The sequence below is a fragment of the Lemur catta genome, chromosome 10 (assembly GCF_020740605.2).
Source record: "Lemur catta isolate mLemCat1 chromosome 10, mLemCat1.pri, whole genome shotgun sequence".
Classification (NCBI taxonomy): Eukaryota; Metazoa; Chordata; class Mammalia; order Primates; family Lemuridae; genus Lemur; species Lemur catta.
In genome coordinates, this window is record NC_059137.1 from 58,351,210 (window position 1) to 58,376,094 (window position 24,885).

General features: G+C 40.1%; 1 protein-coding gene across 2 annotated transcripts; it reads left to right on the forward strand.

Annotated features, from left to right (window-relative positions):
- The first annotated feature begins 1,183 nt into the window (after window positions 1-1,183).
- Window positions 1,184-6,850, forward strand: DMAC1 (distal membrane arm assembly component 1). Of its 2 annotated transcripts, XR_006737848.1 has the most exons (4): window positions 1,184-1,484; window positions 2,313-2,524; window positions 3,186-3,267; window positions 5,747-6,850. XR_006737848.1 is itself a non-coding variant. In XM_045563067.1 (2 exons), exons 1-2 carry the CDS (start codon window positions 1,211-1,213, stop codon window positions 2,375-2,377), a joined length of 339 nt encoding a protein of 112 aa, XP_045419023.1. In that variant the 5' UTR covers window positions 1,184-1,210; the 3' UTR covers window positions 2,378-2,599. The 2 variants fall into 2 exon arrangements, 1 of the variants encoding a protein (XP_045419023.1); XM_045563067.1 differs by lacking the exons at window positions 3,186-3,267; window positions 5,747-6,850 and having other exon boundaries at window positions 2,313-2,599.
- The last annotated feature ends 18,035 nt before the right edge of the window (window positions 6,851-24,885 follow it).

Consider the following 24,885-nt stretch of genomic DNA (forward strand, 5'->3'; position numbering starts at 1 on the left):
ATGTTTGTGACCCATGGGAGAAGGTCAAAATATCAACACTAGCAGGAGTTTGGAAGAAATTGATATCAACCCTTATGGGTGACTTGAGAGGTTCAAGACTTCAGCGGAGGAAGTAACTGCAGATGTGGTGGAAATAGCAAGAGAACTGGAACTAGAGGTGGAGCCTGAAAATGTGATGGAATTGCTTCAATTTCATGATAAAATTTGCATGGATAAGAAGTTGCTTCTTAGGGATGAGCAAAGGAAATGATTTCTTGATGTGGAAACTATTTTTGATAAGATGTTTTTAACAGTGTTCAAATGACAACAAAAGATTTGGAATAATACATAAACTTAGATATTAAAACAAAGGCAGAGTTTGAGAGGATTCCAATTTTGAAAAAAGTTCTACTTTGGGTAAAATGCTATCAAATAGCATCGCATGATACAAAGAAAGCATTTGTTAAAGGAAGAGTCAAAAGATGTGGCAAACTCCATTGTTTTATTTTAAAAAATTGCCACAGCCACCTCAACTTTCAGCAACCACCATCCTGATCAGCCAGCAGCCACCCACAAGACAAAACCCTCCACCAGCAAAAAGAGTACAACTTACTGAAGGCTCATAATCACTGGCATTTTTTAGCAATAAAGTATTTTTAAATTAAGATATGCATATTGTTTTTTAAGACATAATTCTATTGCACACTTAATATGGTATAAACAATTTTATTTGCACTGGGAAACCAAAACTGTGACTCGCTGTATCATGATATTGGCTTTACTGTGGTGGTCTGGAATCCCATCTGCAGTGTCTCCAGGGCATGCCTGTATCTAGCACATTGCTAAGTACCTATCAAACTTAACTCCTTGATTCACACACCTAGACAGGTAAGTGGCAGGCCCAAGGTCTCACAGTTTATGTTAGCCAGAAAATTTAAGAACCCAGACTTCTCTAAAGATATTGAAAAGTGACACATTTAGAAAGTAGGCTAATACATTATTTCCATTCCACTGTGTGGGGGCGGGAGGCGGAATCGGCCTCCTCCGAAGTTGTTGCTGGAGAAACCCAACACAGCAGGCCCGCCTCCATCTTTTCCCTTTCTCAAGCAGGCGGGAACTTCATTTCCCAGCGGCCCTCGGGGGCGCTGCTTTCCGGCGTTGTGCTTTCCGGCTGCGTCTTTTACGTCAGTTTGAACCAGAGACTTCTAAGGTTGAGGCCGCGTTTCAGAACATGGGTTCTTTAGTGTCCCAACCTTTTGAAGAGTTCAAGGTCGCCGCACCTCCCGAAACCGCCTCACCACCCAAGCCTGCGCCCCCAGCCACTCCCAGAGCGCCAGCCCCTCCGGCGCAAGCCCCCGTATTTAAAAGCTGCTGGAGTTGTCGCGTACTCTCTGGGTTTGGGCTGATGGGCGCGGGCGGGTACGTGTACTTGGTGTCGCGGAAGCCCATGAAGCTGGGCTACCCCCCGGGTCCCGGGACTATTGCGCAGATGGTCGTCGGCATCAGTGAGAATCGGGGCGCAGCCATGGGGGGGAGGGGGGGAGGCGGGAAGCCGGGAGCAGCCACGTGGGGCGGGAGGGGAAGGAGGGTGCGGGTCGCTGGCGCCGATCGATGGTAGGAACCTCAGACGGGATACGGGGAGAGGAAGATGTTGGAACGCCTTTTTTTTTAATCACAGTATTTCTCGAGAACTCTCATTGGGCACGGTCTTTTTAATCCTCACGATAGCTATTAGAGATAGGTATAATTATATCATTGCAGTTTCATTGCTGAGCAAATCGAGGCAAAAGTGATGTGTTCAAGGACAGTCAGGAAGTGACAGTCACTTTTGATCCCAGGTTTATCTGGCCCCAAAGCCCACGCTTTTTCTACAAGTCCCGGAGAATGCCTGAGCGAGGGCCCGTGACCTTGGTGCCTGATCTAAGACCTGAGGGCAGATCTTAGAGGTGGCTTCAAAGCTCACCTACTTGGTACGTCTGTGTAATGTGGCCCACAGTCCTGATCTGTAGCGATACTAAGGGATCGTCAAGATGTCTTCCAGTAAAATGTAGTGATTCTTTTAGCTTTTCAAACCAATTTTCTGAGTGAATAGAATTGTAGGTTTTCAGATTTCTTACCTTCTTAACCAGGTTATCTAAATCAGTTCTCCTACTGTATGTTCTTTCTTTTCTCTGAACATTTTTCCTTTTGTGAGCTTCACTCTTGTATAAGAAAGATGTAATGGTTTAATAATATATCCGCCAGAAGTGTTGTGAAGGTTAAATAAGATGGCATATATGAAGCACTTAGTAAACTAAAATGTATCAGTAAGATGCTCTTGTTTCTTTTCCTAGGCATTTTCTGCTGGGGTGTAGTTATCCTGACAGACCCCAAAGGAAAGTCCTACCGGACTGATTGAAGAAACCACCTGTGAATTTGTCTTCTCTCATCCCTGTCCCTGCGACACACAGAGCAAGCATGGGGTTTGTGGATGTTCTGGACAGACACTTGGATATGGACAGACTTCAGTACTGTGGATACTATAAGACTGAAAAGACAATCATAGGTTGTCATTCTTTGTGCATATTCGTGGCCTTCTCATATTTCATAGGGACCAGTAAATCCCTCAGAGAAGAAAACAGTTTCTGTGTCTTATCTGGGGAAGGAGGGTATAGTTAAAATTATATATAAATATAAAGTTTAATTATTTAAACATTATATTACTGCATATTAATTATGTTACTATGTTATACAGACAGAAATATGTTCAACACATTGACTGCCACACTAGAAAAAAATTTTTTTTTCCTTGAGGCCATGGTGTTATAAAAACTTACTTCAAAAACAAAATGATCCTTTCTAATTTAATGAAAAATTTGTTATTTTTTATTGTTTTCTGTGCATGAGTTACATGCAACTTGAAAAATAGTTCTCACAGTTTCCAAGGTGAAGACATGAGTTCATATGCTTCACAAGGCCCCTGGCTCAAAACTAGTGTGAGTTAAATACACTAGTTAGTTACTCACGTGGCAGTTAGTGTTAATAATTAGGTGTCAATATTATATAATTATATAACTTTTAAAAATTTTTAAGTGGAGAAAATGGTAAACTAATGGGAAAGTGAGCTATTTTATTTCATTATTTGAAATAGTTCTTTTTATTTCTCCCATAATTGGATCACCTATTACCAACCTAACCCTGGATGGACGCCATGCAATATAATATAGAAGTACACGAAACTTTGTATCTGTGGACCGCTTATACTTTCCAAGGCACTTTCAAGTCCATCACCTCCTGAGAGCTTCACAGGTAGTCTGAGGTTATTTCATTGCTGGTAAACCTTATAAAACATAAGAAAGCCCAAGTGATTTTCCCAGGGTCATTAAGCAAGTCGGTGATAGAGCTAGGATTTATACTTGTCTATTCTTGTTCTAGTTTTTCAGAACTAGGATGGTTCTAAGAAGCCAAGAATAACTTTATGAAACAAGTAGATAATAATACAAATCGGCATACAAGAAAAGACTTAAATGCCAAAGTATTTGAGAGAAATTCAAAACCTTTAAAAAAATGGCCTTTTGGTTCTTATTCCACAAGCAGCAGAAATGTTTCTGTAATAGAATTGCAATGCTTTTGAGATAGGTACTCAAAATTAGATAGTTCATTTCCAAGAGAAGTCCATGCTTTCTACTAGTGGTTTTTTTTTTTTTCTTCCTGAGATAATATGGCTTCTTTGTAAAGATGTATCTAGTCATTTTTCAAAGCAGAAAGGTACTCTTAAATTCAGCTGCTAATCATAGTGTGAAAGTTTTGAATGATGTGCTCAGCAAGTAGTACCTTTAAGACTGTTGCTTTTTGTAGTAGTATGTAGAAGTGCCTGAGTCTATTAAGCCTCACAGATGACTTTAGACTTTCTTGTCTATGTCAGAGTCATAGTATGGATGGTGCTATATATGTGTATATCTATGCAATTGAGAAGGAAAACGTTTCAAACAATCTAAAGTAGGCAGCAAGGTATTTATATAAAATACAGAATTCAATTATGCAATGTTAATGAATATATAGAAGTTTTAAGTTGGAAGCTACCATAGGTGACCCAAAGCAGGTCACACTTGATCATTTGTCCCCCTAAAATACCTACAAGGACAAGTTGCTCCCTGCTTTAAAAGGCAGGCTGTTATATTGATAGACTATTTTAGTCTGAACATTTTCTTAGGTTAAGCCAAAGACACCTAACTTACTGGTCTTGGCTTCACCTACTGGTAAACAGAATAACTCTTAAACTTATATACTGTTTATCTGTGAACAATGCAGAGGTTCAGGGCAATGACCCGCCAAGTAGTTGAAAATCCACATAAATTTTTGACTCCCCACAAACTTTACTAATAGCCTACTGTTGACCAGAAGTTTTCCCGATAATATAAACAGTTGGTTAACATGTTTTTTGTGTCACATGTATTATATACTGTACTCTTACAAGAGAATAACCTAGAGAAAAAAATGTTACTAAAATCATAAGGATGAGAAAATATTTTTACTATCCATTGAGTGGAAGTGGATCATCATAAAGGGCTACATCCTCTACAAGTTGAATAGGCTGAGGAGGAGGAAGAGGGGTGGGATCTTGCTGTTTTGGTGGCAGAGATACAAAAAAATCCATGTATAAGTGGACCTGTGCAGTTCAAATCCATGTTGTCCAGGTCAACTGTATTGTAATATTTTAACATTTTTCTCAGAATTTTACAGGTATGAACCTGTAAGCGAAAAAGAGCTTTTTCCAAATAAACCTGCCTGCTCACTAGCTGTATTGCCAAAGTGTGTTTGGTTCTCCCAACTTGGAGCAGTTTAACTAGATATAAGCAAAATACTGTTATGCCATGTCCACAAAGTAGAAATAAGCAAAAGAAAAGTTAGAATTTGTAGTTAAAAGGTTTTTTTTTTTCTTTTGAACTGTACTCCAAAATTTGGTTTCTGCCAGTGCTAAGCCAGAAATCCTAGTTTGTTTTAGCGACGAGTCTGAACTTCACAGAGATGTTTCAGAGAAAAGGGACATTACCTTAGTCCTTCAATATGGGAAATGCACTCAGTGCCCCCATTGTCTTCCCTTTTGTTGAGGATGAGGTGAGGTGAGCAGGATAAACAGGCTCAAGAATCAATGGATTATAACTCAGTCATGTAAGAAAGCCAGCTTAATTGTGATTTGTGGACTTTAGAATCCCTTTACAGCTTGGAAATGGGAGTTTAAGGGGCTCATAGTTACCTTTAGCAAAGAAGAAGAGAAAAAACAAAAATGAATAAAATGCATGTGCACTTTTTATGGGACATGGAAAGCAAAATGCAAACATACATGTAAACACTGAGGTTTTTATCAGTGTCCAAGATACCTATTAGCTCAGCCTTAACAGAGTATAGACTTCGGTATCAAGATGAGCAAGAAACCCTTACAACGTCTTTTGTTCCTACTGCAGTATTGGGTTGACTAGTCTGGGGCACTGTGATCAGCTAGCAGTATGTGGACATATTAAAGGATCTAAGGATAGATAGACCCTCAAGGATCTGGGTGATGTGGAGTTAGGGAGTGGGGAAATCTCTTTTTTTTTCCTAGGCCAATTGTTAAGACAGCTGTTGTCAGCATTGGAGTGTCCCAAGTGCACATCAGTCTCAAAAAAGGTTCTTTTACCTGGCCGAGACCAGTTACAGAGACAGCTGGTGGTCCCGCGTAAATTAAGTATCTTTGTACTTCACCTCCACTTGCGGTTTAGTATTTGTTCCTTGCTCCTTCTTATTACAGGTTTCTCAGCCTGGCTGTGTCTGAAGTAGGGACCTCCTGAAAGAAGCCAGTTGATTTGACAACATAAAATATACTGCTCTTGAATTAAATATGTTCAGGGCAAGTGTATGTTCAAGTACCCCCTCAAACCAGGCTTGGCCTCAACTGATTTATTGCCAGGACTACATTGATCAAACTGACACTTCTCAAATCTTAAAAAAAAAAAAAAAGTAAGCAATTTTAGTTGAAAAGCTGCTCTTTTGGTTTGTTTTGTTTTTGTTTTAGTTTTAAATGACAGATAAATCCTTGCCTTGACCCATTGATTATGTAGGTGTTAGGGTCACAGGGTTGGAGGTGAAGATCCATAATTACACATCATTCAGAGGTATCCTAACAGCATGGGGCAAAAATATGTCACTCTTATAAAATGCATGTGTCTTGGCCTTTGAGATATTCAACTTGTCATTCAAATATAAATGGAGTGTAGAGAAATAGCCAAAGGGGCAAATGTTAAATGCAGCAGTGCCACTAAAAGTCACTGCTCAGTCATGTGACTGAACTTGCATATGTTTCAGGAATGTGGTAGACTGGATCTTAAGATGTTCCCCAAGGTTCCAAGCCCCACACCTTCCAGTTATTCAACCAAACACCATTCTAGGTGCTGCTATGAAGGGATTTTGCAGATGTAATTAAGGTGCCAGATCAGTTGACCATAAAATAGGGAGATTATCCAGATGGACTAATCATGAGCCAATTAAATCTGGGTCTGGAAGTCTGAGATAAGATAAGTCAGAGATTAGAAGCATGAGGAAGATTCAGTGCTCCAGAAGTTCTGTGCTGGCGTGGAAGACAGCGAACGTGGGGGCCACGTGGCAAGGAACTGCAGGCAGTCTGAAGCTGCTGAGAGTAGTCCACAGCTGACAGCTAGAAGAGCAATGAAGACCTCAATTCTCTAACTGCAAGGAAATGGATTGCTGCCAATGGCCTGTGAACTTGGAAGAGGGTCCTCTAGGAACCAAGAACCACAGCCCTGGCCAACAGCTTGGTTTTTAGCCTGGTAAGACCCTAAGCAGTGTATCCAGTCAGGCTGTGAAACTGTGAGATAATAAATTTCTGTTGTTTTAAGTTGCTGAGTTTGTGATAATTTGTTAAATGGCAATAGAAAACTAATACAAGGAATCAGGAGTGTTTCGTGGAATCATTGTCACACGATGGCAATGTCAGACCAAATACACATCCCCATTCCGAGTATTCAGGAAATTGCAAGAAGAGGCCAACTGTTTGAATAGCATTTGTCATTATGGTAACTGTCTACTTGTTCTTTTACTGGTGGTTTTCTTGTATGCTTTTAGTTGTTTATTTTCTGCTTTTTAGCACAATCATTCCAGTGATATATTGTAATATAAAAAAATTGCAGCACCCATTTTATGTGCCAAGCATTGTGCAAAGTGCTTTATGTGAGTTGTCTTATTTAATTCTCTCAGCAACCCTCTTTTACAGATGAGATGACTGAGGCCTGGAGCAGTGAAGAATTTGCTCAAAGAAGGTCTCAAATGATGAACCAGTACTGGCTTAGCTAAGAACACTAATTGGGAACGTATGTTGCTACTATTGTTTTATTAGCATTCATTCTCAAAATACTCAGGTATCAAAATTAGAAGTTTTGAACTCTGGTTTTCACTTTTTCCTTGATGATCCCTTAGTTTGAGATGTGTCATTAATCTCTTGGTTTCCTCTTCTTTATATAATAATTGAGGTTTTATCACTGTGACAGCAATGTACATGTTAATCCAGGACAAGAAATTCATCTTATCTCCCTGGGCTCATACTCTTCCAAGACTTTACCCCAAACTATCACAACCTTGGACCATTCTCCTGAACATCTGACTATATTTCCCAATCACAGTATTACCGAGATTTTGGTACTTGTGCCCCATGGCCGAACAAAAAACAAGGACAAGTGGTTTGAGGGAAAGGAAAAGGTGGTTTATTATTATAATTTGCTGGCAAATGAGGAGGTTGGCATAGTCTTGCCTTAAAGTATAATAACAATGTCGTATCTATAAGCAGAAATACAGAGCTTTTAAAGGGAGGGTTTTCAGCTTCAGGCTATTGCTGTTTAACTATAGTTGATGGTTCTGATCCATCCCAGCTGGGGGAAGACAATCTCCTGACCTCCTCCTGGACAATTCTGTTGAGCCATCTCCTGTGGTACAAAGAACAAAGGACACTCCCCTCCCCCTTGGGCAGGGATGCAGATTTTAATTCCCTAAAAGATTGGGGGAAGTTTTTAAGAGACAGCTCAGCTCATAAAACATTTTTACCTCTTTTCAGGCCATTCCCTCTGTTACCACAGCAGGACATCTCTGTCATCTGCCCCCAGATACCAGAGTCCCAACATGTCCCAATGAACCTCTAGTTCTCTCCCTCCAACCTATTCTCTATTTCCTGTCTCTGTTAATAGCATTTCCACTCATCAGCTGACCAAGTTAGATACCATGGAATTATCTGGGATTTCCTCTTAAACTCATTCTTTACTTCTGATCTGCTGACAAGTCCTGGTTATTTTAACCCTTTAATTCTCTTTCCTGTTCATTCTCATGGTTATTGTTTTGTGACAGCTGTCATCATTTCTCATGCAGATTGCTCTAGTATTATAGATTTTTAGTTTCTCCTTGCTTTTAGGAAACCCCTCTCATCTACCCTCCACTATAGCTCAAGCTACCTTCAAACATGTTTCTGCTTAAAATTCCTCAGTATCCTTGCTGCACACAAGATGCACCCCACTCTTTGCGGAGCATGAAATGCCTTTCATTAATTCACCCTCCATATCATTCTATCTTCATCTTCTTCTACTCCCTGACTTCTCCACCCCGTGTTCCTGCCATTCTTACTTAGCCAATTCTCCCTCTATGCCTTTGCACATACTGTTCTGTCAGGCTAGAAATTCTTTTTTCTTTTTTGTCCCTGCTTCATCTGGAGAAATCCTACTTGTCCTTGAAGGCGCAGACTGAATGTCACCTCTCCTGTGAAGCCTTCCCTGAAAAGTCTCCCCTTCGGTTATTTTGAGGACCGTGCAACCCTTAACTTTGTACAGACTTCATCACTGCACTGAAAGATCGTCTGGTAATTGCTTGTTTATGCACCGGTCTCTCCCCACTGGTTGTGAACTCCTCAAGAAGAGGACTGTGCTTTAGACATTCTTCAAGTTTCCCATCCCCAGCACCAAATGTGCAAGGCATATTTGATGATTGAGTGAATAAAGGACTGACCAAATAAATGAGAAAGGAAAGAAATATGGGTTCCATTTGGTAACTTCAGTGGTTCTCAAGGTTTGGTCCCTGGATTAGCAGCATCAGCATCAGCATCACCTGAGAACTCATAGAAATGTAATTTCTCAGCCCCTGGCCAGATTTACTACTGAATCAGAAGCCCTGAGGGTGACACCCACCAATTTGTATTTTAACAAGCCCTCCAGGCTTAACACTTTTAAGCTTGATGAACCACAGGTGTAGCTGAACCTGACCTTTGTACAGCAGTTCTTCATTATAATGTAATGGAAAGAACATCTGATTGAGGCCAAGAGACCCAGATTCTAATCCCAGTTCTGCCACCAGCTCCTAACATGCTCAGAACGTAAATTTTACCTTCTGTACAGTCAGAAGATCAGACTAGGTAATTTCTAAATTATTTTTCAGCACTAAGATTCTCTCCTCCCATAACCTCTATTTAAAGAAGGAGATGTACTCTCCTTGATTCCAAAGGCCAGAGATAGCAATGAGGACAGAGAGAGAGAAAAATGAAGTAGCACTCTGCAGTAATCATGCAAAACTGCCACAGCTCAGACCATTGCTCCATCAAGTTCTCCCTAGCATCTTGCAGCTGAAAATGCCTGATGCTTCACAGGAATTTAGCAATCCTCACCCCAACTAGTGCACCTGGCCAACCAAACAATTCTATGGGGGAAGGAAGAGATCCTTTCTGACCCTCTGAGATCGGGTCATGCCTGAAGCATGAAATGTGATTACCCTCTCCCAGCCTGCATAACTGCCCAGGCTTTCAAAAGAAATACAGGAAATTGAAGGAAAGGTTGGGATTGGTGGTGGCAGTGATGGCGTGTGTATGTGTGTGTGTTCCCTTTCTATTTCCAAAGAACACAAATAGGAAAATCCTCCCTTCAGTTTCACTCTGCATAATACTGATTTAGTGGTGTGAATTAAATTAAACACTTTATGTTAGGCATGCTGTGTCTAAAATAACAACAAACCTTAGCAAAGGAAAAGATGCTATCAGTAAGTGGGCAAAGCAGACCAATAAAAATGCGCATTCTATCCTGTGCCTAGAGATATTCGATGATACATTTTTTTTAATGGTGTGTACCTATATATGAAACTGAGTGGGCACAGTAAAACCCACAGGTGACCTCATCACGATAATGGCCAACTACTGAAATAGCCATTAAGCCTGGGACCAGGAGTCAGTCCTAGTCAAAGTCCTAGATTCTGATCATGTTATCACCAAAAAGCTTTCAGTAACTGGAAGAAATCTGGCCTTATTTCCTTTGAGGAAACTACCATTTTCAGGTACCTCAGATGCATTGTATTGAGATTCAGTTCAACATACATTTATTAACCTTTATTTTAGGGCAGTATTAAAATAATTAATTGGGAGGCCATTAGGCTGAGACAGCTCCAGTACTTTTGATTGCTACACAAGCAAACTGAGACCCAAATCAGTGTGAATGGTCATATCCCAGCAAAACAAAAACGAAGCTTAACCAATCAGAAACTGTCCACTGACCTCTAACTGGGGACTTTCCACCTTAACCAATGAAAGATTTTCTTTGTCTTGCTTCCCTGAGCACCTTATAAAATTGTCCCTTGTGCCCCCTTAGTAGAGCTCAAGCCACTTGTGATTTGGCACTGCCTAATTCATGAATCGCTGTCTACTCAAATAAATTCTTTAAAATTTTAATGCATGGTTCTCCAGGGGTTTACAGAAAAGAAAAATTTTTTTAACGTGCCTAAGTTTATCTTTTAACATCAGGCACTCTGCTATGTGTGTTAGGAATATTGTTGGGTCCCTGCTCCCAAAGTTGAGAGTCTACTTGGGGATGTAGACATTGAAAAAGGTGAGTGTAATATAGATAAAGATCATACACAGGGTACAAGGGAGCAAGGAGAAGGGATGTTTTAGTACTTAAAAAGGCACAAAAATCAAATCTGACATCTAACCCAGAGAAAAGCCAAATTACCAATGAGACAAGTTTTTCCTGTGTGCTGGCCCAGCAGGAGGATGAACGAAGCAGACACAAGTTAAGAGGAAGGGCTACCAACACGCATACTCCAGACGTGCCATCAGACAGAAAGTCTAAGAGGGAATTCTGAGAGTTCCATGACTTGGAGTTGCTTTAAGCAGCATGCTGTGCAGCCATGCTTAGAACTGTGTGACAGAGAACCGCAAAATGCCTGTCAAAACCCTTGACAAGTGAAAGACAGGCAAATTGGGGGGGAAGCTCATGCTCCCTCCCCACCAGCCTGTGAACACCTGCTACTGATGGAGCAAGCTGAGAGACACATTTGGCACATGTTGGCAGCACCAGCAGATTCAGTCCCTCCTCGTCATTTCACAAAAACGTGATCCTTTCTCTGTGGCTTCTGCTACACAAGTCCATTTATTTCTGTTTCCTTTGCTGTGTTGTTAACTATACATATCATACCATACTAACCCCATTTGTAAAGAGTTTTTCAATCAACAGGCACTTTCATTCGTTTAAATGCTTGTAGAGCAACCCAGGAGAGTGGGCAGGTCATTTCACATAATTCCCATTTGACAGATGAAAAGGTGGAGGTGGTTCAGGATCTGTGCAGTCACCCAGGATGCAGCAGATTTAATCACTTGAGGTCAGATATTTGGCACCTTTGCAGGATGCTCTTTTCACAGTGGCTCTCAAATTAAATGAGATGTGTCTATTGTAACCCAATATTCTCGGTAGGAAGCAGTTTAGTTTGTGCCTTTCCTAAAGCAACAGAAATTCCACTGGTCTCCCTCGGAAGGAAGTGCAGTTGACTGTTTTTGGAAGCCTGAAGTTCAGAGGGGCTATTTAGAGCAATGGAGGCAAAAGACTACTCTTAGAATCAGCTAGTTCCAAGTCATTTGCCCCTAAGCAAGTTACCTCTTCTGAGCCTGAGCTTTCTGATTTGTGAAATGTGAATAGTCCTGTCCACCAGGTTTTGTGGGGACTGAATGTGTATTTAGTGACTGGTAGACTAGGCAGTAAATAAATGATCACCAATATCTTTGTTTTGATAGTGTAAATAATGCATCACCAGTCCCCTTTCCAGCTGATGGAGAACTCTGGACATTTGGAGAGGCTGGTGTACTGGTATCTGTGAGACTGGGTGTTTTTGGTCATATCGTGCATCACAGGCAGATGCCAGGAAGGAAAACTATAAAACAATTAAAAACCTGTACCTTGCTCCAGGCATGCTTTTGTTTGCAATTTGGCTCAGTTCCTCCCAATTTTTTACTTTAAAGTGTTTTACTTAGTTAGAAATGTAACTTTAAAATAAATAGCAAGTGAATAATAAAAAAGAGAAATGATGAACTCTATCTAGAAAAAAGTTCTCTTTTGAGGGGGCTCCAGAGCTGGCACTACAAAAGTGCCAGCTGCCAGTTTGTTTTATTATTACTTAGTGTAAATATAGCCATGGCTGAGGGGGAGGAGGGCAATTGACAGCAGCTTTGGCTTCCTGCTATGCTTGATGCTTATTTCAACAAGTTGATTGTGGGACTGACATGCTTGCCATGAGCTCTAAACGCAGCCCCTGCGTTGAACACTATCTCCACCATTTATGAGTGTCTGCTTCCTCATCTGGAAAACAGGAAGGACCTTACCTGTCTTGCCCATCTCACAGCTTTTTAAACGTAGATCAAATAAGATAAGTGGCTATGCATGTCTTTAAAACTCTATGTGACACCCTATTGGTGTTACCACTTCTCTCATCCAGGTGTATTTTTTCAAAAGTATGCAGGGCAACTCTTAGAAAATGGAGTTACCCTTCATTAGACATTCCAAATTCAGGATCTTCTGTGAAATATTAGACATTCTTTCTCTTTCCCAACTAGTGTAGCTCGTCAAAAACACCATTTCTGATTGTTGAATAAATATCATGATTTCTTGGAACTTGCTTTCTATTACATTATACCTTGTTAAATAATATTTTCAGTTTTAAATCCTTCCGATCAAAGGATAAACTATCAGATCTGCTACTTCTTCCTCCTGATAGTTCATATACTGTTCTACAACTTCTCTTCCCTTTCTTCTCACCTTTGACTTGAAATATGACAACTCTTTCCATGAAGATTCTATCCAGAGCCTCAGCTGTTTAAGGGCATAGCTGCTCCTTCTCTTAACAGACAGAGTCAAATGGAACATTTACCTGGGCTTGGTGGGCTACAATATATTTCAGGTGCACTGTGGTGACATTTTACTTACTCTACAAAGCCCTACGTGATCTTGACACCAGGTGACATTGATACCATTTCTCTAACTCAACTTTCTCCCAGGGTCAAGGTCTCCTAAGGCCCTCCAGCTGATATTCTCTTTCTCTGTGTTTGAACTTTAGTTGGAATATCATGACTAGTTGAGGACCTTTATTTTTATTTTATAGTTCAGAAATTCTGCTGATTTTCAAATTACTATTAGATCTCTTTTTATATTCAGTATTTTCTCTTACTGAATTTCACTTTCACTTACTTCCTCAAATGTACACACACACACACACGAGAAAATAATATGTGCCAATTTCTGCCAAGTCTGTTTTGTTTTAATAAAGTCATCAAGGTATAGCCAGATTGGGAACAAAGAAGGAAGCAGAAATTGGGCTTCAAGTCTCAGGTCTGCCAAGGGTGATCTTGGATAAGTCAATGGTAAGAATTCCCAAATTTACATTTCTAGACGCAAACTCTTCCTGACCTCCAGACTTACGTGTTAAATTGCCTCTTGACATTGCCACTTGGATGCCTAATATGGGTCTTGAATTTGACATGCCTAAAACTGAACCCTGGACTTCTTTTTTTCACTTCCCTAATCTACTTTGTCTCTCTGTCCCCATCCTAAGAAGTGGCATCACCATCCTTCCAGGTGCTCATGTCAAAAGGCGTGGAATCATCTTTTGATTCTTCTCTTTCTCTCACACTTCATGTCTAACCCCTCAGCAAATCCTCTTAGCTCTGTCTTCAGAACATTCCTAAAACCTGACCCTATATCACTATCTGTCACCCTACTTCAAGCCACTGCCAGTCTTTGCCTAGACTGTTACTACACAATGTTCTCCTGACTGTTCTTTCTGCTGTGTCTCTTGCATCCCCTACAGCTTCAATCCACAAAGCAGCCAGAATGAACAATTCAAGTGTAAATTTGGTCTTGTCACCTTCTTTCCTAAAACCTACCAATAGCCCATATTTTCCTAACACATTCAGAATAAATTGCAAACTTCTTATCTTGGCCTTGGAGGCCATAATTGAACACTGGATATTTCTGTGATGTCGTTTCCTACACTTTCCCTCTTGCTCAGAGCGTCCCAATCATACTTCTGCCATTTTTCAAACAGGCATAGCCTCTTCTCACTCTCAGTCTCCGCACTTACTGTTCTCTGCCTGGAACTCCTCCCCTGAGTTTGTCATGGTGCTTGTCTCTCACATAAGTCAGGTGTCTGCTCACAACCCCTTAGAGGGTTTTGCGTCATATCCAGAAGAGCTCCCACTTCTGATCCTATGACACTGTATCTTTGACGTTCTTTATTTCTCTTCTTAGCACCTATCACTACCTGACATTCCACTCCTACACATACACACACTTCTTCACTCTTCCATTAAATGTAAATGTCAAGAGGACAGAAACTCATTGTATTTTTTTATAACTCTTTCCCCAGTACCTAGAACAGTGTCATGTATTCAGGAGGAAGTCAATGAATAAAACATTCAGGCTCTGGACCTGTTTCTTTACTGTAAAATAAAGGTTTTGACCAGATGATCTCTAAGATCATCACTAACTTTAAAAGCCCATGATTGCTTGCTTTATTTTTTGGTTTATAATCTTACTTTATGATGCACAGAAAAACAACTGTGGCAGAAAGTCATTGCATAGGAGACAATGAGCTGGATCAAATAGCACCAAATAGTGATTCTACCATAACTTTTGAGGACCTGATCTAAATTTTTTCTGATTAAACTTCTTATTCCCTAAGATTTATATGAGTATAAAAAATAAATTAGTGTGGCTAATGCCAATATCACAGGTCCAAGGAAACTGGGTTTGCCAAATTGACCAAGTCAAGACCTGGGTGAGATTTAGAGGTTCTGTTAGGTAGATAGTGAGGGATTCCAGGTCTCCTAGGGATCCAAGTGGGTGCTGTTGCTCCCATCTTGGTCCTGCCCTACCCTGATTCTCCATACCTGGAGAGTAGCAAAAGAAAGCAGAGGACTCTCTGGCCCATGGGACAAGCAGCATAGAAACCATAAAGTCTGGAAAGTGACCTAGAACCCACATGCATAGTTAAGGCTCAGGTCATGTGACTCCCAACTGTCCAATCAAAGTGGTTCCATGGTGACCTCTGAACCACAAGGGAGGTCCCTATCCAGGCACTATAAAATGATGCAGAGCATAGCCAACCTCTCTGTTTGCCCTTCATTTTGCTTGCCCTGCTGGGTCTGGTCATCATCTGTGGCTTTTGCACCATGCTCTGTAAACCTACGTCCTTCTCTTGCCCTATAATCCTATCTTTCTCCTCAATAAACCTCATTTTCATGCTTGGCTAACTTTGGTGCTTCTGGTCATTCTTTGGCCATGAGCATGCCAAGGCCAAGAACCGACAGTTTTCAGACTAAAACCGGACATTTCTGCCTTCTCCATCTCCAGGGAGCTTTACACACGTAGTCATACAGGCAAGGGCCTCCCCAAATTGTTCTGCTTGAAGTGCTAGTTTGTGGTTACTGCCCAGGCAGTGTACTGTAATCAAACTGAGAAATCATGCAGAGGTGAGGACCCTGCAGCCTTCTGATTTCAAGATTATTCTTTTTGAAGCAGCAAAGGAGGCAAGAAAAGCTTCATCTTTTTCTGCTGCACCCATTTTAATAAAAGGATTTGTTCTGTAAAATTTGGATTCAGTCAAAAGGGCGCATTAAGGACCTAGAAGGCTGCATGTGGCCTTAAGGCGGCAGGTTCCCCACCATCTGAGATTCATTTATTAAAAATATCAATTGAAACAGTGAAATAGAATAGCTTCATGCAAAAATTGATCTGCGTGTTTAAGGTGTAAAGAGAAAATAAGAGAGGGAGAGACAGAAACTTCTTTCATAACATTCATTCATTCTGCAAGCCCTTTTTGGCTACCTTGTTGCATGAAGAAGCTTGGACTCAATTTAAGAGTAACACCAGTACTGTTCTTTACTGATGGACAAGAGGTGTGGTACAGTTTGTTTCTAAGCATCCTTGTTCTTAGTCAAGTACTCACATAGAATACAGAGGATATAAATTGTTCTTTACTTTAAGAGGCAATAAATAAATAAACATCCAATAAATGTCCACAGAGGCTAGAGCTTGAGCGTGGCTTCCCACATCCCAGGGTTTCTCCCACTTCCATCCTCTGATTACCTAGGAATGCAACCCCCTCTTTGTACAGCCATGGTCTATTTGACCTCTTGGCATTTTTCTCCCTGGGGCCTTCCTCATCTTCTCAAGTCTCTGGGACAAGTTAACAATTATTTGGGGAAAGGGAGGGTGTGGAAGCAGGGAGTACTTTAGATCGTATAAATCAAATCGAGGATTGGTAAGACAATGAAACAGTTTTATGCTGTCAAAATAAACCTCTCCTTTGCATAACTAGAGTTTGCACTTCATTCCGCATTTGATCTCAACTACTAAATTCCTCCTTCTGCTACCCTGGTTTTAGTGTGTCTAATTTCCCAGAAGGAGGAAAAATGGGAGAGAAATAAGTTTATGTTATCACAATTAACAAAATAATGTAAAAGAAGGTTCAAAGAGGCCTTACTCATAAAATGGTTTTCAGGGAAAACCAAGAGAAGGGTGGTAAGCAAGAGTGACATACTATATAGCCAAAGGAACAAAGTATTAAAACCCAGCTTTTTCTTTCTCACACTATGACCTATAATACATGTATAAATCTAGATTTTATACATTAGCTCAGAATCCTACCTGAGAATGTCCCAGATCTAGTCCTGCCTTGGCAAGTGGTAAGTTAGGGTTAGATCAGCCCCTTGACTGGCAGGTTTGTTGCCAAAATTACAGCCAAGTTTAAACAACAGGTTTGTGGGTATATTGCTGCAAACTGAAAAGAAATCTCCACCAGTGCATCGGAGCACCTGAGATTAGAATGTGCACACCATTGTGCTCAGCATTCCAACCGTAGTCCTGAAATATAACATCAGGCAGAGTGGGGAGCCATAAAACGTGAAGTCAGAAGGCTGATGGAGTTGTCAATGGAAGGTTCATTACCAACTCTGATGTGCTCCTTGGCATTTTCTCAATCTGAGGCTATGACACTAACATGTGGTTTTTTATGTGAATCTGAGCCTTGACACTTCCCCAGAAAGAAATGGGAGGGGACAAAAAGCTAAACTATTTTAATTTCTTCTGCAGTTTTATTAAAAGCCCAGGAATAGTTTTAGATATATAAAAATGATACTTTCAAAACTAAGGTACAGGATCATTTTTGTTTCATTCATATAATTGTAATGATAAATGTTTATCCTCCTTTTCAGATATTTTTAAATAAATCTCCACGTGCATATTCAAGAAGATTTAATGCTTAAATAACTGGGAAAAGGTGAATTATTCCCTAGTACCACTGGAGGTTAGTGAATTTAAAGAAAAAGAAAGATAAAATGGCCCTTGTTATTTTTATAACAGAGCAATCCAGTGGTCTTTTCCAATTGAGAAGAGCAACAACTAAACATATATCTGTATCCAAGATTTGGACTGCTTTTTGACAACATACGACATAAATCCTGCTTAGGGAATAATTGCCTGGGATGGTGCCAAGTTACCAGGTCATTCAAATCGATGCTGTGTGCTATTGCACACTTAAAATTATTTACACTGCTCTTATCCTAGCTACAATCTGTTCTCTCGCTAATGCAGTGGAGAGCAATTTACTCCAGATACCAAAGTCCTTTTGATTTCATTTTTGCTCCCACATCTGCTGCTGTGAGCCCAAGTCCTAGAAATAAAACCAAATAAAGAAGCACATGGAAGCTTTAGAGAATGTGGGTTTTAGAGTGAACATCAAGGAAATTTTCAAATTTCTATTTCTGGCATTTTGTTCTAATTAACTTTAATGGTTGGTTGCAGTTGTTCTTTTGAGATATTTAAAGGTCTTCTTTCTTGTCTTCCTCCCTTCCTCCCCTCTTTTCTTCCTTTCTTTTTTCTGATACATTTTCCCTTCAGAATTGAGGCTGAGGGTGAGTCTTTGGCACTTTTCATTTGCAATGAGTTATGATCTGTGGCTTATGTTACTCACACCATTGAAGTCTTGGGTTGTTTGTGAAAAGTAAGAGAGTTCTGATTGGCTAGAACTGATATGATTCATAAACCCTAGAATCATTGATGATATCAAACATCAATGTGTTGTTTAAATTTCAATTGTTTTATTGTTAACCCTTCTTGTTACCTACATCCTCCTGAAAAGCTGTTAAAACTTCTTAGTTTTGTGTATTTATATTTTTACCAAAAAAGCAGGGGATAGTTAGAAATCAATTGAGAAGACAGACACTGTAGATTGTGGGTAACTAGTGAAAAATGAAATAACGCTCTCTCTCCATTATTGTAAGCCAACAAGCTCTAGGTGGCAGAGAAGGAAGACAGAAAGCCTCTATCTAGGTCACTGGTGACATTGTTAGCCTAATGAAAGTGTAACAGACGTAAAGGCCTGAAGAAAGGAAAAACGTTTTATGTGTTGTCTCTTTAAAATTCCTCACCATTTTTGGGAATTAAAACCTGCATTCCTGCCCAAAGCCGGTAATCAAGGGGCAGAGAAGTGTTCTTTGATCTTTGTTTTCTAGTATCTTAAACCACAGGAGATGGCTCAACAGAATTATCCAGACAAAGGTCATAAGATCATCTTCACGGGAGATGCTATAGTTAAACAGCAATAGCTTGAAGCTGAAAATCCCCTTTCAAAACCCTGTATTTCTGCTTAAAGGGGGAATGCTGGTTCTTCAAGGCAAGAGTCTGACATCCTCCTCATGTGCTGGCATATTAATAAACTTCTCTTTCCTTTTCCTCAAATCGCTTGTCCTCATTCTTCATTTGGCCTGGGGGACAAGTACCAAGCTTTCAGTAACAAAAGCATCCTACCAAGACCTTCTATGGAGAAAAATAACCTCAGCCTATCAAGGAGTATGTTGAGATCAACAAGTTTTATATAAGGTTGAAGAACCTTTGTAAGAAAAAATGATCGATTTGAGTGTCATCAGTATCCTGCCCAACCCTCTCAATTCTACTGTGAATGACTTGTGACTAATTTCTATGGACAGGAGGTGTGACCAAATAAGAACCACATTTCAATCTCACGGGACACTGAGGGTAAAATGTGGACATATTTAAAGCCTCAGATTAAGGGGACAACACAAGTCTAGCTGAAGAGAGTATTTCAAATTGGCAGGGTAGAGTGCTGGAACTTGAAGCATGAAAGCAGGACCAAACTGAGCTCCTGGGTTTGGGAAGGAAACCACAGCATCCTAGAAAGCTGCCTCCATCTGCAGCAGAGTGGTAGAAGGCCAGGACGCAGCAGTGACAGTGTCAGAGCAACAGGACTGCAAACCTGAAGTAGGCGAGACTACGGAGGAAGCACGTGGGGCACATGTGGAGTACCTTCTGGAGACTTCCTGGATGCCCCAGGATGAATTTGAGGGTCAGGTTGCTGAGTATCGAACCAGAGAGCTGTTCTTTTGTTAACGTTATTGCATTCCTGATTATCGTGATAAGGGAAAACAAAAGTGTTTATTATTAAGCAGTCACTTTGACTTTGGTTAGAACACTGACGTATGGCAGGAAACTCCTTAGTAGCTAGAAGTCCAAAATAAATTGTTTAATGGTGTATTGGTGAGGCTTTTTTATTTTTTTTAAATGGAACACATTAATGTTGCCTACTCATAACACAGCAAATGAAAACATACATACCAGAGTAAGACTGGTTGCCCATTTGAGATCTTACATAACAATTTAAGCTTCTGAAATAATGTTTCTGAAACATTAGTGTGCCTAAGACTCACCTAGGGTCCTTGTTAAAATTGCTGAATTCTGGAGTCTGCAAGTTCTTATTAGGAAGTTCTGGGGTGGAACCCAGGAATCTGCATTTTAACAAGCTCCCTATGTGACTCTAATATAAGTAACCCGTGAACCATACTTTAAGAAACTCTACGAATTCTGCATTAAAGTACAGATGGTTGTAAATAAAAACATGTAGCTTTCCCCTCCAAAAAGGCTTTGCATTTGAAATATTGTTCCACTGTTAGGAATGATGTTGATACCAAATAGTCCTCTTGGGATCTACAAATAGTCCACGAGCTGTGATTTAACCACCCAAGAGCTATTGTATTGCTGTTATTTTTCTTCACAGAGGTTCCTTAAACCTTATGGAAGGAATTTTTCGTTGTTGTTGGGGAAGTGGGATAACAAGAAATATGGCAGACAACTCTCACTTTATATTTCCTGCCTCACTGCAAGTGGAAACATAAGAGAAGTCAAAAGTCCATCATCCTTGCAGCCAAGAAGCAAAGTATTGATTTGAAATTTTCTGAGATCAAAGATTGCTATTCATCTTTGCATTTTCAGCACCCATTTGTGATGTTGCTTTACCTATTACCTTACACTTAATAGGATCTAGCTAAATATCTGTCAAATGCTAGTGGATTTTGAGCAGTTTCTGGTCTGAACTTAAAAAACCCTAAGACAGATATATCCTAAATTCTTAGCTCCAAGAGGGTAGAGAAATTTATTTATTTTGCCAACCATTTTGTATAGTAGACACTAATCAGGTGTTTGTTGATTGACTGAATGAAAGTATGGATATACACAGACCCTAAAACTTACAATATTTTTTTCTATGACATCAGGTTTTCAGAGTAGTTTTTTTGGCAACATAACTTTCTTTTCAAAGGAAAACTCATGCAAGACCCCTCTACATAAGGCAGATAAAAGCAAAGTTGAGAGACAGAGGGTTGAGACTCCTCTGTGCTTTTCCACCAACCTGCAGCAATAAATAGCTCCTGAACCAACTCCTCTTAGCCTAGTTTAAAACCACTAGTCTATAGAATCTTCACAAAGTTCTTATGCAACTTTTTATACTTCCAGCTTTTAGACTTTACTATCATGGGTTATTAAAAATCTAATTTTTGCGTGGTCCATTGTTCTAGTAATAAGCAGGAAAGATTTTCTTCACAGGTGACACACATGTTAATCTTCCAGCCATAGGATATGCACAGACTGCACCTTCTTGCTTTGTAAAATCTAAAATAAAAGTTTCATGCATATGTAACTGGGAAACAGTTGTTCTAAACATTTATTTTTAATTTGTCTTAGAGATTATTTCTATCATACTTCCTACTTATTCATAGTAGACAGGTAGCTTTTTTTTTTCTCCTCCTACATACTTCCCCATGAGATTCCTTTGGTAAGCTGGTGGGACTAAAAATCATAGTACCCCCTGACCCCTGTCCCACCCACACTACTCACCACCACCATCATCACTGTCATCTTGAGTGGACACAGCAATCAGGCTGGCCAATCAGTGCACCCATCTCCCCAGCTGCGGTGATGTGCTCAGGAGTGAGCGAATGACCTGAGCTTGACAGATGGGTGCTGGGAGGGAGTATCTTCTTCCCACTCTGCTGCTATGCTATAAATGTGGGAGCCTGGGGGTGCTGGTGACCCTATGTCTCGCCACACAGGAGAAAGTCTGCCTGCAGACGGAAGTCAAGGAGAAATAAGCAGAGGCGAGAAGGGAAGTGACCGGAAGACGACCATTTTGACCCTTGGGTTCAGTTGTGTCACACACTGTTCCACCTCTGACTTACCAATTGTGTGAGCTTAAAAATTCCCTTTTCTGTTAAAATAGACTGAGTTGGTTTCTGTCACTCACAATAAAAAGATGTCTTTTAAATAAAACACTAATTGTATTCAGAAGAACATGAGGAATTTATGAACTTAAACAGCACTGAAGAGCATTCACTATATTAAAAAGAATTTTCTCTTATTATGTTTCTTATTTATAATCTCAGAAGAACCATGTAAGGCAGATATGAAATTTTACTGTAGAATACTGAAACTTTGTGGTTAATAAAGATCCTTTCAATAGTCACATAGTTACCTATGGAGTTACAAGGATTCTGATATTGGATTTTATTTTGACAATCCTCATTGCATGTCCTATGTTATATATACCGTTCTAGGTGAGAGGGACGAAAACAAGAAAGAAGTGGACATTTCTGTTTATTTAAAATTTCTTCTCTGTGCTTTATTTGTATTTTCCAAATTTTAAACAGGAATTAGGCACTAATATTTAAATTATTTTCAATGATTATAACAATTAACATTTAATTAGAACTTAAAATGGCACTCAACACATGCTGGACTAGAACTTAAAGTGTATTAAATAAAGTAATCCTCACAACAGTCCAATAGGGTTGGTGTGGTAGCCAACCACCCACACGGCCTCCTGTGATATTTGCCTCCCGGTATTTATACCCTTGTACAGGCCTCACCCACACTGAGACGGGCCGAACTCGGTAGCCAACGGGATGTTGTGGAAAAGATGATGTGTGACTTCTGAGGCTAAGCCATAAAATACGTTGCAGATTCTACCTTGCTGTCTCTTGGCTTCCTTACTCTCAAGGAAGCTAGCTGCCATGTTGTGAGGTTACTCAGGCAGGCCTGTGGAGTTCCCACGGTGAAGAGCCGAGGCCTCTTGCTAAGAGCCATCACCCACCCATCATCCAATGAGTGAGCCCTGGTCAAGCCTTTAGGTGACTGAAGCTCCAGCTGACATTTTGAGGACAAACTCTTGAGACAGCCTGACCCAGAACCAACCAGCTCACCATCCACCTGCTGCTCCCAACTGCTCCCAAATTCCTGACTCTCAGAAAGTATGAGATAATAAATATTCATGTTTTTTAAAAATCACTACATTCCGATGGAATTTTTTATGCAGCAAGAAACAAATAATTGCTTGAGGTGATGGGTATGCTAATTGCTCTGATTTGACCACTACACATTGTAGGTATTGAAATATCACTATGTACCCCACAAATACATATCATTATTATATATCAATTTTAAAAAATGCAAAAAACCCTGAGGCCCGTTAGATTCAAAGCACTATGCTATCTACTATAGATACATATTCTGGAAGGGAAAAAATAATGGAGGCTGTGACAACTTTTATAGACTTTACAAGGTTTTGAGGCAGAAGCCAAGTGCCTCACATATAACAAGACTCAGTCAGCTTTAAACTAATAAACATTCCATATATTTAATCCACAAATGGCTATGAAATTTTAATTTTTACAAAAAGAGTAGGAAGAAGAATGACTCGCAATTAAAAGGTAAGAGAAGAGAATTGATGTATGCCCGTAACAGAGGCAGCTCTGTGTAAGTCATCTGTTGCCTTGTTTGTTCCTCCTTTTCCTCTGCTACATCCTCAGTCACTGTACTTCGCAAATCTTTGCCTTAACAAGTGCTCAAAACAAACTGGGCCGTCAACTGCCACCACATAGTCCCTACCTTTCTCTGTCACAGTCATGCACACCTACCTCTTAGCTGTCCCCTGTGCACACACCCATGCCTGCCACACAAAAACCACCACCATGTACTGCATTGAGGATGTGTCTGTGTACACGTGTGTGCCATTATGCACGTCAGCTACACAAAACAGGAAGCTGAAACAAAACAAAAACGAAACCAGCTGGACAGAGGACAAGCGGGGGGGAAAAGGAAGCACTGCTCCTGGGGGCAAATCCCAGGGAGCCTTGAAACACCCACAAGTTGTGCCCAGAGAGCAAGAATCTCAGAAAGCAAATATTTCATAGAGAAGAATGGCTTGAGGGGATATTTTCTTAGCTCTTCTAACCACCGTTATCCTAAGATAAAAGCAGGTTAGAAAAGGGGAAATAATACCGAATTGAGTACTCCTGGAGCATGGATTTGGGTACCAGCTCTGCCCCTAGCTGGCTGTATAATCTTGACAAACGTTTCAATTTCTCTGAGGCTTACTTTTTTTCTATCAAAGATGGTGGTTTGATTATAAAATCTCTAAAGTCACTTCCTGCTTCAACTTTTTTTTTTTTTTGGTTTTAAGAATGTAGAGATCTTGGAAGAGGGAGCCACAATTTAATGAAAATTATAGAAAACATGCTCAATAAGGGAAAAGTTAAAATAATTATATTGTAGAAATGATTAAAGGTGAGCAAATAATGGTTTTTATTTTAATAGAGGGGATTTATTTTGAGATGGAGATCAGCTGGTCGTAATTTTCACCTTGATCAGCATAACGGGAAACACATTTTACTCACTGAGGCTGGTCTTAAAGGGAACCTCCTTGACTGCACTGGATGCCAAAATCCCCATAGGTAATGGGGATCTCCTCTTAAAGCAGTCTTCAAAGAATATATGTATTAATAATTATCTCTTCAAATGACATATTCCAAGCAGAGAAAATATGCAGGTGGCTTTTCATTGATCCTTTGATGTCATATGCTTTATGGACAGAGTATTTGATGTAAGAGATTAAAATCTCTGTTTTAGCCCTGATTTTCTGTTTTTCCATTATCCACCTGCTGCCCATCTCCCACACGGATACTCACAGTGCTTGAGGGCAGAAGACGTGACCAAAAGACAATGACAAAACACTATGGGAAGTGCCACGGGCACTGCTATGCTGGTACACGCTTAACAACCGACTCTGAATAGAGGGAGATTCCCTGACTTGTAGTTCTTTGCCAATTTTCATGGTGTAAACACTCCCACTGTGGCTGATTTCAAGCAATCAATATAGCATTAATTGGCTGAAAAATTCCTGAAAATTCCTAAAAATCAGCTCTCACGAAGTTGTATGAACCAGTAGTCATTGTATTCTGTGAGA